We start from the raw sequence: 15,118 nt of genomic DNA, 5'->3' as shown, positions 1-15,118 counted from the left end.
CAGCAGATGTGCCACTGTGTCTTCCAAATGAGAAGTGGCACATGGGTTCTGTCCAGATGGGGCCGGGAAAAACGACAGTCACGATGGAGCCAGGATGGTCTAAGCAAACTTCATGGGGTGAAGGAGCCAGGACAGCCAGAGCCAAGGCACCTCTCTAATGCCCTCTGGTGCCGCGCCTGCTGCCCCAGACACGCTGACCACCCGACTCTGGAAGGTGAAAAAGACAGGGGCCCTGTGGGTGGGAGAGCGGGCCGGTGAGCGGGCTCAGGTTCATCAATACCGGTCCCGGGCCCAGTCCCAGATTACCCATTCAGCAGACGGACACAATAACGCAGAAATGGCAGAAAACGTATAGGCTGGCAGGCCGCCCAAAACGAAATAAAGACGGCAGAGAACGTCTTGGAGGACATTTTTTCGGGTGGGTCTTGACCAGGTGAGGAAGGACAGCGACTCACAACAGCCCCGGGCACGCCGCGCCCGCAGCTCCAGGCAGAGGCCGCAAGGGAGGGCGACACCGGCCGGAGCTCGGCGGGCGGGAAGCAGAGGCGGCCGGCGCCGGGGCGACGCCGGAGGCTCCCCGGACACTCCTCACGCTCTCTCTAAACCTGGCCGTCTAAGGTTGCCTTTTAAACCGCACCGTGAAGAAGGCCCTGCGGCGGGGAGAGCGGAAGCCGGAGCCCTCTGCTGCCGCGGCGCCGTGCTGCCTCCCCGGCCCGCTCCGCTCCCCCTCGGCCGCCTCTGCGCCGTCTTCCTTCGGCAGAGCAGCCTCTGAGCAGCCGGCGGCGACCCTGCCTTGCTCCCTCCCGGGCCTCGCCGCCGCGCCGGCTTCCCGCCCAGACTCTGCCCGAGGAACCAGAGGAAGCCTCCCGGGGATGGTGCGTGTGGACAGCTGGACCCACACTCACGTCGCTTTACAAAAGGAGAGGAGAAACCACAGGGCCGTCTACCTGCGAGTGACCGCGGCACATGGGAGGCAAATGGGATTTCTAAAGCTTTAACCACTTTATCCCCCTAAAACAGGTCCACCCCTCAGTTCCCCTTTGTCGCCATCCGATCTGTAAAGGAGCTTTCTTATGTACACGCAGCAACTCCTGACACGCAGGCTGGTGAGGACACAAGACCAGGCCCTGCTCGTGGGACGGCGGGCAGGACACGCCCCAGCGACCCAGCTACAGCCAGCCCGTGACCTGCCCTGGCACACAGGCCCCGGCTCCATGAGGAGAACCCGACCACGATTTGAATCCCTGTTCAGGAGATCAAATGGCTGGAGGAGGGTGGCAGCTGCTAAGTGTGTGTTGGTGGACAAGGAAGTGCTCGAGGGCATCATATCCCAGTGGGTCCACCTGGGACAGAGGCGGCCTGCGAGCTCTTGACTTAGAAGCGCATGCCCATCCTCACTGCAAACTATCATTTGATTGCTCTGATATGTTTGTGCTTTAATGAAAAGTGAATTAAATCTATCTTTTCTTTTTAACCAATTTACACATCTTTTTTGGGATAACCAGAGATATTCACTGTTTTAAAACTAGGATTGGAAATCACAGCTACATAGTGACCCTGTGAGAGTATTCAGCTAAGTAGAAGCTGGTCAGAGCTGCACATCAATCTATTACAAGCCTGAGTCAAACACAGACAGTCAGAAACAAGAGACACATATATGCAGGCAGAGACAAACACAGGAGAAAAGACAAATAAGAAAGGAGATGCAATATACTGTTGAAGGAAGTGCTTTTTACAAGGGTATAGGGAAAATACAGCCAAAAAGTCAAGTTAAGAAACAAGGGGAACAGAGTCAAACAGGATATCTGTGGTTATGCACCTGGGCCCCGGCCCGAGGCAAAGGGCGGATAGTTCCCAGAAATAGACAAGTCAGTTAAAGTTTCAAGAGTGCCCCTCAGCTGTTTCAAGGACTCCCACTTGACCGAAGTTCACCCCTGGCTTGATTTAAACTAACCAATTACCTTGCTTCTCGCTTCTGTACCCGCGCTTTTTGCTATAAAAAGGACCCAGGAGCTCTACTCGGCGCGCCAGTCTTTCGAAAGACTGAGTCGCCCGGGTACCTGTGTGTTCAATAAACCTCTTGTTTTTGCATCCGAAGCCGTGGTCTCGCTGTTCCTTGGGAGGGTCTCCCTGAACTGACTGACTACCCACTGCGGGAGTCTTTCATTTGGGGGCTCGTCCGGGATCGGAGACCCCCACCCAGGGACCACCGACCCACCAACGGGAGGTAAGCTGGCCAGCAGTCGTTCTGTGTCTCGTTTCTGTGTCTCGTCTCTGTGTCTGACTCAGTGATTTCGACTGTCTTTTCTGAGCGCGCGCATTTTGGTTTCAGTTTGTTCCGGGTTAGTCGCTCTGGGAGCGAAGTGCGGGTAGCGAACAGACGTGTTCGGGGGCTCGCCACCCGGCAATCCTGGGAGACGTCCCAGGATCAGGGGAGGACCAGGGACGCCTGGTGGACCCCTTGGCAGAGGATTATTGTGTTTTGGTCTCACCGCGTCTCGGGAGGCGCGCTCTGCCATCGGACTCTTTCTTCTATTTCTACGGCACTCGGTCTCGTCGCCGTTTCTGGTTTCTTTTTGTCTTAGTTGTGATAGGTCTTTGCGTCGTCGTTCCCCTATTGGAAATTTTCGAGATGGGGCAAAGTGCCCTTACGCCCCTCTCCCTTACTCTAGATCATTGGAAAGATGTCAAAGCCAGGGCTCACAATCTGTCCATGGAGATCAAAAAAGGAAAATGGCAGACTTTCTGTTCGTCTGAGTGGCCCACATTCGGCGTAGGTTGGCCGCCAGAGGGAACCTTTGATCTTACTGTCATTTTTGCAGTTAAAAAGATTGTTTTTCAGGAGACCGGAGGACACCCGGACCAGGTTGCCTGTGTCGTGGTATGGCAAGACCTCGCCCAGAATCCCCCTCCCTGGGTGCCACCCTCCAGCAAAGTCGCTGTTGTTTCGGGATCAGAAAATACTCAAAGGCCACCTACAAGGAAGCCTTCCGCCCCTCCCCAACCCCCCGTCCTCCCGACACCAGATGACCTATTTTCTCTCTCTGAAACCCCACCTTACCCGGCGGCTCCGCTGCCCCCTCTGGCCCCTCAGGGAAACAGATCGGCACCAGGCCGAGCGCCCGGTGATCCTAGCCCTGAGGGACCGGCTGCGGGGACTAGGAGCCGCCAACCTCGCAGTCCGAGAGACGGCTCCGGTCCTGACTCCACCGTAGCTTTGCCCCTCCGAGCCATAGGGCCCCCAGCTGAGCCTAATGGCTTGGTCCCTCTACAGTATTGGCCTTTTTCCTCAGCAGATCTTTACAATTGGAAGTCTAACCACCCGTCTTTTTCTGAAAAAACCAGCAGGACTCACGGGACTTCTTGAGTCCCTTATGTTCTCTCACCAGCCCACTTGGGACGATTGCCAACAGCTACTCCAGATCCTCTTCACCACTGAAGAGCGAGAAAGGATTCTTCTGGAGGCCCGCAAGAACGTTCTCGGGGACAACGGGGCCCCTACACAACTCGAGAACCTCATTAATGAGGCCTTCCCCCTCAATCGACCTCAATGGGATTACAACACGGCCGAAGGTAGGGAGCGTCTTCTGGTCTACCGCCGGACTCTAGTGGCAGGTCTCAAAGGGGCAGCCCGGCGCCCCACCAATTTGGCTAAGGTAAGAGAGGTCTTGCAGGGACCGGTAGAACCCCCCTCGGTTTTCTTGGAACGCCTGATGGAGGCATATAGGAGATACACTCCGTTTGACCCCTCTTCTGAGGGACAGCAGGCGGCAGTTGCAATGGCCTTCATCGGACAGGCAGCCCCAGATATCAAGAAAAAGTTGCAGAGGCTAGAGGGGCTCCAAGATTATTCCTTACAAGATTTAGTGAGAGAGGCAGAAAAGGTGTACCACAAGAGAGAGACAGAAGAGGAAAAACAAGAAAGAGAAAAAAGAGAGACAGAAGAGAGAGAGAGACGGCGCGATAGGCGCCAAGAAAAAAACTTGACTAGGATTTTGGCCGCAGTGGTAGGTGAAAGAGGGTCTAGAGATAGGCAGACAGGGAACCTGAGCAACCGGGCAAAGAAAACACCTAGGGATGGAAGACCCCCTCTAGACAAAGACCAATGCGCGTACTGTAAAGAGAAGGGTCACTGGGCAAGAGAATGTCCCCGGAAAAAGAACATCAGAGAAGCCAAGGTTCTATCCCTAGATGACTAGGGGAGTCGGGGTTCGGACCCCCTCCCCGAACCTAGGGTAACACTGACTGTGGAGGGGACCCCCATCGAGTTTCTGGTCGATACCGGGGCTGAACATTCGGTGTTGACCCAACCCATGGGGAAGGTAGGGTCCAGGCGGACAGTCGTAGTAGGAGCAACCGGCAGCAAAGTCTACCCCTGGACCACACAAAGACTTTTAAAGGTTGGACATAAACAAGTGACCCATTCCTTTTTGGTCATACCTGAGTGCCCTGCTCCTCTGTTGGGCCGGGACATTCTGACCAAACTAAAGGCCCAAATCCAGTTTTCTACAGAGGGCCCACAAGTAACATGGGGAGATCACTCTACCATGTGCTTGGTCCTAAACCTAGAAGAAGAATACCGGCTGTATGAAAAGCCGGCCTCTCCCTCCATCGACCCATCCTGGCTCCAACTTTTTCCCACCGTATGGGCAGAAAAGACAGGTATGGGACTGGCCAATAACGTCCCACCAGTAGTAGTAGAGCTGAAATCGGGTGCCTCACCGGTGGCCGTCCGACAGTATCCAATGACTAAAGAAGCCCGGGAAGGCATCAGACCCCACATCCAAAGGTTCTTAGACCTAGGGGTCTTAGTGCCCTGCCAGTCGCCCTGGAACACCCCTCTGCTACCAGTAAAAAAGCCAGGGACCAATGACTATCGGCCAGTCCAAGACTTGAGAGAAATTAACAAAAGGGTGCAAGACATTCATCCCTCAGTCCCAAACCCATACAGCCTCCTGAGTTCCCTTCCGCCTAGTCACACTTGGTACTCAGTCTTGGATCTCAAGGATGCCTTTTTTTGCCTCAAACTACACCCCAACAGCCAGCCACTGTTCGCGTTCGAGTGGAGAGACCCAGAAAAAGGTAACGCTGGTCAGCTGACCTGGACACGGCTGCCACAGGGGTTCAAGAACTCACCCACTCTCTTCGACGAGGCCCTCCACCGGGATTTAACTCCTTTTAGGGCTCTCAACCCCCAGGTCATATTACTCCAATATGTGGACGACCTCCTAGTGGCAGCTCCCACATATGAAGGCTGCAAAAGAGGGACACAAAAGCTCTTGCAGGAACTGAGTAAGTTGGGGTACCGGGTATCAGCTAAAAAGGCCCAGTTATGCCAGAAAGAGGTCACCTATTTGGGGTACCTGCTCAAGGAGGGAAAAAGATGGCTGACCCCGGCCCGGAAAGCTACAGTTATGAAGATCCCTACTCCCACAACCCCCAGGCAGGTCCGCGAATTTCTGGGTACTGCCGGATTCTGCAGGCTCTGGATTCCTGGGTTTGCTTCCCTGGCTGCACCCTTGTACCCCCTGACAAGGGAAAACATTCCTTTTACCTGGACTGAGGAGCATCAAAAGGCTTTTGACCACATAAAAAAAGCCTTGCTGTCTGCCCCCGCCTTGGCTCTCCCAGACCTCACCAAACCATTTACTCTATACGTAGATGAAAGAGCCGGTGTAGCCCGAGGAGTGCTTACTCAGACCCTAGGACCATGGCGACGGCCAGTAGCTTATCTATCAAAAAAACTGGATCCAGTGGCCAGTGGGTGGCCAACCTGCCTAAAAGCGGTTGCTGCAGTGGCACTCCTCCTCAAAGACGCTGATAAGTTAACCTTGGGGCAAAATGTGACTGTGATTGCTTCCCACAGCCTCGAAAGTATTGTGCGGCAGCCCCCCAATCGGTGGATGACCAATGCCAGAATGACTCATTACCAGAGTTTGCTGCTAAACGAAAGGATATCTTTCGCGCCCCCTGCTGTCCTGAACCCAGCTACCCTACTACCAGTCGAGTCAGAATCCACCCCAGTACACCAATGCTCAGAAATCCTTGCTGAAGAAGCTGGGACTCGACGGGACCTGAAGGACCAGCCATTGCCCGGAGTGCCTGCCTGGTATACAGACGGTAGCAGCTTCATTGTGGAAGGTAAGCGGAGAGCAGGGGCCGCCATCGTAGATGGCAAACGGACGGTATGGGCAAGCAGCCTGCCAGAAGGGACATCAGCCCAGAAGGCCGAGCTAATCGCCTTGACGCAGGCATTACGCCTAGCCGAAGGAAAAAACATCAACATCTACACGGACAGCAGGTCGCCATTATCCACTGCCCGGGCCACCAGAGAGGAAATAACCCTGTGGCGGCCGGGAACCGGAGGGCCGACGAGGCTGCAAAACAAGCCGCCCTGTCGGTCAGGGTGCTAGCAGAAACTATAAAGCTTCAAGAGCCAATCGAGCCTGCTCAAGCTAGGACCAAGCCAAGAGAGCTCACTCCTGACCAGGGAAAAGAATTCATTTAGCGGTTACATCAGCTAACACACTTAGGACCAGAAAAGCTCCTTCAACTAACGAGCCGCACCAGCCTCTCCATCCCGAATCTCCGGTCCACCGTTCAAGAAGTCGCCAATCGGTGTCCGGCTTGTGCCATGACTAATGCGACTACCACCTACCGAGAGACCGGAAAAAGACAACGGGGAGATCGACCCGGCGTATACTGGGAAGTAGACTTTACAGAGGTAAAGCCTGGCCGGTATGGGAACAGGTATCTGCTAGTATTTGTAGATACTTTCTCTGGATGGGTAGAAGCTTTCCCTACCAAAACTGAAACGGCCCTGACTGTATGTAAAAAGATACTAGAAGAAATCCTGCCCCGTTTCGGGATCCCTAAGGTGATCGGGTCAGATAATGGCCCAGCCTTTGTTGCTCAGGTAAGCCAGGGACTGGCCACACAACTGGGAATAAATTGGAAATTACATTGTGCGTATAGGCCCCAGAGCTCAGGTCAAGTAGAGAGAATGAATAGAACCATCAAAGAGACCTTAACTAAATTGGCCTTAGAGACCGGTGGAAAAGACTGGGTGGCCCTCCTTCCCTTAGCGCTGTTCAGAGCCAGGAATACCCCTGGCCAGCTTGGTCTGACCCCTTATGAAATCCTCCACGGGGGACCCCCCCCCATACTTGAGTTGGGAGGAACACTGGGTCCCGATGATAACTTTCTTCCTGTCTTATTTACTCACTTAAAGGCTTTAGAAGTTGTAAAAACCCAGATCTGGGACCAGATCAAGGAGGTATACGAGCCAGGTGCCGTGGCCATCCCTCATCCGTTCCAGGTCGGAGACCAAGTGCTGGTCAGACGCCATCGACCCAGCAACCTTGAGCCTCGGTGGAAAGGCCCGTATCTGGTATTGCTGACCACCCCGACCGCAGTAAAAGTTGATGGCATTGCAGCCTGGGTACATGCTTCTCACCTCAAGCCTGCGCCACCCTCCGTACCAGATGAATCCTGGGAGCTGGAGAGGACTGATAATCCTCTTAAGTTGCGCATTCGGCGGCGGCGGAGCAAGCCTACCAAGTAATAACCCTAACCAGCCCAACACCCTCACCTGGCAGGTACTGTCCCAAACTGGAAAGGTTGTCTGGTTCAAGACAGAAGTCCACCCCCTTTGGACTTGGTGGCCCTCCCTTACCCCTGATATATGTGCCCTGGCGGCGGGTCTCGAGGCTTGGGATATTCCAGAAATTGATGCACCGGCCTCTAAAAGAGTCAGGCCTCCTGACTCAAACTATGAAAATGCTTATAACCAGATCAAATAACTCCCCTTGGTTGACCACCCTACTGTCAACCATCGCCGGGCCCCTATTACTCCTCCTTCTGTTGTTCACCCTTGGGCCCTACGTCATCAATAGACTAGTCCAATTCATCAATGATAGGGTAAGTGCAGTTAAGATTCTGGTCCTTAGGCAAAAATACCAAACCTTAAATGGCGAAGATAACTTTTAATTCCGCTCTAAGATTAGAGCGATCCACAAGAGAAATGGGGGAATGAAGGAAGTGCTTTTTACAAGGGTATAGGGAAAATACAGCCAAAAAGTCAAGTTAAGAAACAAGGGGAACAGAGTCAAACAGGATATCTGTGGTTATGCACCTGGGCCCCGGCCCGAGGCAAAGGGCGGATAGTTCCCAGAAATAGACAAGTCAGTTAAAGTTTCAAGAGTGCCCCTCAGCTGTTTCAAGGACTCCCACTTGACCGAAGTTCACCCCTGGCTTGATTTAAACTAACCAATTACCTTGCTTCTCGCTTCTGTACCCGCGCTTTTTGCTATAAAAAGGACCCAGGAGCTCTACTCGGCGCGCCAGTCTTTCGAAAGACTGAGTCGCCCGGGTACCTGTGTGTTCAATAAACCTCTTGTTTTTGCATCCGAAGCCGTGGTCTCGCTGTTCCTTGGGAGGGTCTCCCTGAACTGACTGACTACCCACTGCGGGAGTCTTTCACTGTATCTCACTGAAATGAAGACTCCATCAATTAAAAGCTAAATTAGTATTTAATGTCCCATTGAGGAAGAAAGAATGCAGACAGTAAAACTGCAATGTATGTGCTGATTTGGGGGATATTAAAATGTAGCAAAAAAAAAAAAGAGTTTATCTTAGAACAGATGAAATACATTATATTAAGACTTTAAGGCCAAAGCCTCTCCCGGAGTCATACAAGTGGGGCTTCTCCAGCTTTGATGTGCATAAGAGCTCATTATAATGCAGATTATGATTCTGCAGGTCTGGGGTAGGATGCTTTTGAGAGGCTGCATTTCTAAACTGCTGCCCTCCTGGGACCTCACCTGTGCAAAGAGGATGTGAGCATTTCAGCTCAGAGATAATGTCCTGGTGACAGCTGTTGCGTACAAAGAACACTGGATTTAGGGATTCAAAACATTGTCATCATTATCATCATTGTAATGCATAACATCTACTAAACCATGTGCCAGGCATCGGTCTAAGCCCTTTCCATCTATACCCTATCTAATCCTCACCATGTTCCAAGATTAAAAGTAAATACACTATCATCTCCACTTTATGAAATCGGACACTGGAGCAGGGAGGGGCGGGCACGGCTTTGAATTCCCTACCAGGCTGTGGAATGTGGACTAAAACACTTAACTTTAGAGGCTGTTTCTTAAATTGTAAAGAAAAAAATAACAATGTGCCTCTTGTGGTTTTGAGAATTGACTGATTTGAAAATATCTGAAAATCACATGAAATGGAAAGGAAAGTACTTTGTAAACACCGAAATCCTTTACAGACTGAAGTTTCTATGCTGAGCAGAAAAGCTATGCTCAGCGCCCCACTGTGCTGAGACTCCCAATTCCTGAAGCAACCTCACATACACAATGTTCCACAGAAACCCTTGAAGTTTACAACAAAAAGTTTCATATGCCAATTTTACTACCTGTTCTTTGAGACACAATTAATTGAAACAATTCCTCATAACGGTGGGCATTCGTGTCTGAAATAAAGCTCAGTGACAAAGTTTGGGAACCCCAAAGAGTCCAGTTTGGATGCTAAAGATCACACCCTCCCTGACAAATCAAGAGACCAAGAAGTGAATTTCTGCAGCTCAGGGCCCAAGGAGCAGAAACTCAGTTGAGGGATTACATCGCTCAGAAGGATGGGTGAAACCCAGGGTAAGCAATTTCCAAAGCTCATCCCCACCACACGCCGAGGGTCAGAGAACCTGCAGACGGCTCCACGATTCACTCCTGAGACCTCCACCCACCCTGCCCTGATGGGGAAGGAATTTACGGACAACGAACTCAGCAATTGTCTGGCCAAGAATTTATCATCACAACAACTTTCCTCACTGTGCTAATAATGCCTTAAGAATATCGACTTGAAATTACATTCCCAGCCAACAGGATCCCGCCACCCAGGGGCTGGTCTCTGGTGGGGGAAGTCAGCATGCCTAGACTGCAGCCAGGCTCGCCCATTTGGGATTACCAAGTCTGTGAGGCTGCTCTGTCCCAAATCTGAAATCAAACTGGAAGAGGGAAAAAATGAAGTGAACGTCTGTGAGACAGAACAACAGGCCCCAGCGCCTTCATTCCCTTGGGTATTTGGTGTCCATTCTGCTCCCAGGAGATCTGAGCACTTACAGGGCTGGGTGGAGACAGACAGCAAACAGGGGAGGACAAGACTGTGTCATGGCCTAGAATTCAGCAAGGACAAGATAGTGCGTCTTATTCTGGCACTTTCTCTTTCTGACCTGGATGTGATGCCTGCAGCGTGGCTTCCCCCTTCATGAGCCCGCACGATGAACATGTGGCACTCCCCACCCCCATCTTTCTTAGAACTTCTCTTTATGGTTGGCTGCAAGTATTAAAATCTGCCCTCCAGGGTTAGTGAGTAAGACTGAAGACAGGAAAATGACAGGGAAAAAAATCAATGAAACAAAAAGTTGCTTCTCAAAAAAAAAAAAACAAAAAAAAATCAATAAAATTAATAAACCTCTCACAAGACAACAAAGATAAAAACAGAGCAGACACTAGTCACCAATTTCAGGAACAAAACCAGGAATATCACTACAGACCCTGCAGCTATTAAAAGGATAATAAGGGAGTACTACCAACTACTTTACACTCATAAATTCAACAACTTAGGAGAAATGGATCAATTTATCAAAAATATAAAGCACCAAAATTCAATCAAGATGAAACAGACAACTGGAATGTTCTATAACTATGAAAGAAATCGAATTCACAATTTGAAATATCCTGAAAAAGAACTCCCCAGGTCCAGATGGTTTCACTGGAGTATTCCAACCAACATTAAAGAAAAACTAACAAAAATTGTACAAAACTCTCTTCCAGAAAATAGAAGAGGAGGAAAACTTCCCAATTCATTCTATGCAACCAGTACTCTATGTGACCTTGATATAAAAATCAAAGAAAAATAGTACAAAAAATGAAAACTACAATGAAATATCTCCAATGAATCTACATGCAAAAATAGTTCTCAACAAAACGTAAGCAAATTGAACTCTGCAATGTCTAAAAAGAATGGCACACCACAACCAAGGGGGATTTATTCCAGAGACTCAAGTCTGGTTCAACATGTGAAAGTCAGTCCAGGTAGTCCACCTCATCAGCTCAGTGGAAGGAGGGCGGCTTCCCCTGCTCCCTGGCACCAGCAGCAGGACAGCACCATGCTTGGCGGAAACCGAGCCAGAGCCTCAGCCGGTGGTGCTGGCCATCCCACTCTGGCTCCTACCCCAGCTTGAGTCAGACCCTGGGAAATTCAGGCTTGGATTTCACTTGCACAGAGCTGCTTATATACAGATGACAGCGACAGCGTCCCCTGCCCACAACTTGCTTCTGACAACCCAGAGCCTCAGCCGCCTGGACAGAAGCACAGGGTCCATTTCTAACAGGCTCCTGTAGCACCCTGAGCCAGGCCACCTGGCACCTTTCCTACTCGGAAAATACCCCAGCCCTAATCCACTAATACTCCAAGGCTGGGTCAAACAGAAAAGGCTCTGCCAAGTTTCAACCTGCTTTGTGTATCCAGAGAGTAAAAACACAGAAGCAGCCATAGCCAGGCCATCTGTCTACCTCAAAGCTCATTCTGTCCACCTCAGTCAAGGCTCAGTGCTGGGTGCTTCTGGCTACACGTGGAACCTGCCCAGCTCTGTTTGGAGAGAGAACCTCTGTGAAGCCTTTGGATCTTTTGAACTTAAAATATGTACAAGTCTTTAGTCTCTACAGTAAAACTACCCCCATTCCAACTCCTTTTTATATTAAAGTTGCTCTTAAAAGTTCTGAGGTAATTCAGAACACCCCAAGTCTAAGTTCAACTGTTGAAACACCCCCAAAGGTGAATTCAGGTGCAACTGGCTCTGAGGTTGTGAGTCACTGGGATGTCATTTAATGCTGGCGGGCACTGTGGCTTAGCGCTCGCATGCAAATGTGTAACAGGCAGGGTGGGGCATGGAGAGGTTCCCCAGCCTCTGCTTATTTGCAGCATCTGAGTGGAAACAGGCCAGCAGCATAGGTTTTCTTTCAAGGAATCCATATAATAAAATCAAGAATCCTTAAACCAACCCAACTAATGGGTACAGTGCCAGGCACACTACTGCCTGCTAAGTGGGGGCTGTGCTGCAGCTAGTGCGGCAATCCTGCAGGAGATTTCTCTACAGCAACTGGAGATGAAGCTCTGCCCCATCCCTGGTCTAGGGCCTTATAGAAGGCAGGGCCTCCGTGTGGATGCTCAGATGCCCCTGCCAGTGGCTGCGTCAGGAGCAAGCGCACGTCCAGCGGGCCAGTGGACAGCCCTCCCGTTTCTGCACAAGTTCCTGGGTGGCCCCCGCTGAGCAGTGCTGGTAAAAGTGGGCGCCACAGTGCAGCCTCCACCCTCCTTCCATACTCCCTCCTGGGAGTCTCACCCCTGCCCGTCAGCCAAATGCTGCCCACGTGGGAATCTCCCCAGCACAGCGCACGGCTGCCCAGTAGCTCTATCCTCCACCTCACCCCAACAAGGACAGAAGTGCCTGCTTGGTCCTCGCTACCTATAGATCATCTTTCTTTTTTAAAGTAAATCATTATCTAGACCGAAGGCAACTCTTTGGGCTCTGTTCGCACTTTGCGAACCTTCCTATTTCTGTCGGCCTCTTCTCTTCACAACCCACATCCTGCTGGATTTTCGCACTCAGTTCTAATGGGGCTCAAGGCATGTGAGTCCCCACAGCAGTCGACACGGACACATGCAAGAGGGATATCACCCTGAAAAGCAGGGTAGGGGTGTTCCCACCAGCCAATAACTTGACCATCCCCAGTCTGCTGTGAACCATGGACATGGCACAACCAAAAGAAGGGTGGCACCACGAGCCAGTGAGAACTTCCAGAGCAGCCAGCCTCGGAGCCCTCCAGCCTCCCTCCTCCAAGGGTAAGGGACAGCCGGAGTCCTAACTTCCAAGCTGCAGGCAGTTCCACCACATGGTGGGAACAGAGAATTCTCTGTGTGCCCAATTCTTCCTGGAGTTGGTTCGCACATTTCAGATGGAGAAAGCAAGATTTAATTGAGGGCACTGAAACACCTTAAAGTAAAAATCGCCTTAAAAATCCCCAGTGTTTTACTGCAATATTGAATTTTTCTTGTGGTCTATTAGTTGCTCCCCTATTCTACACACGTGGAAATATTTTACATAATCTCCATTGGGGTGCTTGTAGTTCTGTATTCCTTTAAAATACTCTAACATTGACTGATATTCAAAAACATCCTACACTTACTAAGAAATTTAAACTGCAACTTAACAGTGGAAACCCTACCACTGTTTCTTGAAGACACAGGAGCATTAAGTGGAATTAGACAGCGAGACACAGAACTGAGGCTACTGCACACAGCAGTCAGGTACGGGGAAGAACCTAAAAGGGGGGGGACCAAGTTCCAGAGCAGGCTGTAGGAGGGTCATGTGCATCACGTACACTTCCCTGGGCTTGAGGGAGCTGCCAGGAAGGGGAAATATAACGCCCATGGAAGCTGGGACATGCAGCTTCCCGGTTCCCGCCTCGGGCTGGGTGTGGTGTGTGAGCAAGTGGAGACAGGACAGGGACCCCACCAGGTGCAGAGCAGCCAAGCCCTGGCACCGCCTTGCTTCTGCCATGCTACTTTACCTGTGCAGAAGGGGTGCAGGAGCCAGGTAGGAACCACACGATCTGACCCCCAGACCCGAGACTTTCCATTCCACCTCCTGGAGCCACTCTGATCTTTGTCCTGCCAGCCACCATAGTCCCTGGCACAAATGTACATGGGAACATACGCAGCTAGGTGACTTCTTAAATCACATCTAAAATCCCTTAATTAAAGGATGAGGCTAAATACATATACACAGTCGGCCCTCTTATCCGCAGGTTCCACATCCATGGATTCAATCAACTGCAGATTGAAAATATTTCAGAAAAATAACAACAATAAAAATAACACAAATAAAAAACAATATAGTATAACAACATTTACATTGTTTTAGGTACTATACATAATCTAGAGATTTAACGTGTACAGGAGAATGTGTGCAGGTTATATGCAAACACTAGGCCATTGTATATCAGAGAATTGAGCATGTGCAGATTTTGGCATCTGCCAGAGGTCCTGGATCAACCCCCCTCAGATGCACAGGGATGACTGTACACATATACGAGGGTACTTCAAAAAGTTCATAGAAAAATAGAATTAAAGGATAATACAAATCTTTCCATGAACTTTTCGAAGACCCCCTCAAGTATATTTCCTATTTATATGTAAGACAAACATATTACTAACCAGTTTAATGTTTATTCATTGTTTCTTCTTCAAGTTCTTGAAATAAGTTGGGTTCCTTCAGGGGATACAAGTTTACTTTACACAAAATATAACTTTTTTCCCTCTGAAAAATTATAACACTGGGGGTGGGGGTGCTGGACTGTGGGAAGATGCAGCATACCCACACAGGAGATCACGTGGCGATCCTGCGAAGGGCAGGAGACAGAGGCCCACCATCCTGTCCTCGTATCACATGACTGAAGTGAGCAAGAGCACTGAGCACCCTGACTTTCCCAGCACCACCTCAGAATGAAGGGGGAGGGTAGATGGAAGGAAGGAAGGAAAGAGGGGGAAGGAGGGAAGGAGGGAGGGAAGGAGGGGTTGGCGCCAGCACCTCCACCAGCCTCCACGCCTCGCTGATGACCGGGTACTGCAGGCGGTTCAGAACGAAGCCGTCCACCTCCTTCAGCACTCGCACCGGGCACTGTCCAATCTTCCTCATCAGGGCGTGGGTTCTGTCCACCGTCGCGGGGGCTGTCTCCAGGTGTGGGACCAGCTCAACCAGTGGGATGTGATAGGGCGGATTCACCTTAGGAGAAGGAGAGAGAAGGCAGTCAGGAGACGGCTCTGGTGTTTGGGGTGCTGCTCTGGCCAACTCTGCTCCCCTATCTCAAACGTTGGTGGGGGGAATGCATCTTTGGAAAGGCCCCTTTAGATGCAGCATCCAATGACAAGAAACTTGGGGAAAAATTTTATTCACAAAGGAAAGATAGGAAAAGAAAGCACAGAATTATGTAATAATGTTAAAAAAAAAAATTATAACAACACATGAGGCTGTAACTTGGAG

At 50.6% G+C, this 15,118-nt stretch overlaps 1 protein-coding gene across 1 annotated transcript in view; it reads right to left on the bottom strand.

The window, feature by feature from the left end:
* CRYL1 (crystallin lambda 1) overlaps nucleotides 1-15,118 on the bottom strand; it is a 150,341-nt gene that overhangs the window by 15,645 nt on the left and 119,578 nt on the right. Inside the window, exon 5 of the mRNA XM_063102914.1 lies at nucleotides 14,666-14,860. Within this exon, the coding sequence (XP_062958984.1) occupies nucleotides 14,666-14,860 (195 nt within the window). The remainder of the gene's footprint in view (nucleotides 1-14,665; nucleotides 14,861-15,118) is intronic.

This window comes from Cynocephalus volans, chromosome 7, assembly GCF_027409185.1.
Source record: "Cynocephalus volans isolate mCynVol1 chromosome 7, mCynVol1.pri, whole genome shotgun sequence".
NCBI classification, from domain to species: Eukaryota; Metazoa; Chordata; class Mammalia; order Dermoptera; family Cynocephalidae; genus Cynocephalus; species Cynocephalus volans.
The sequence above is the reverse complement of the archived record's forward strand: the minus strand, read 5'-3'. Positions and strand labels throughout refer to the sequence as shown.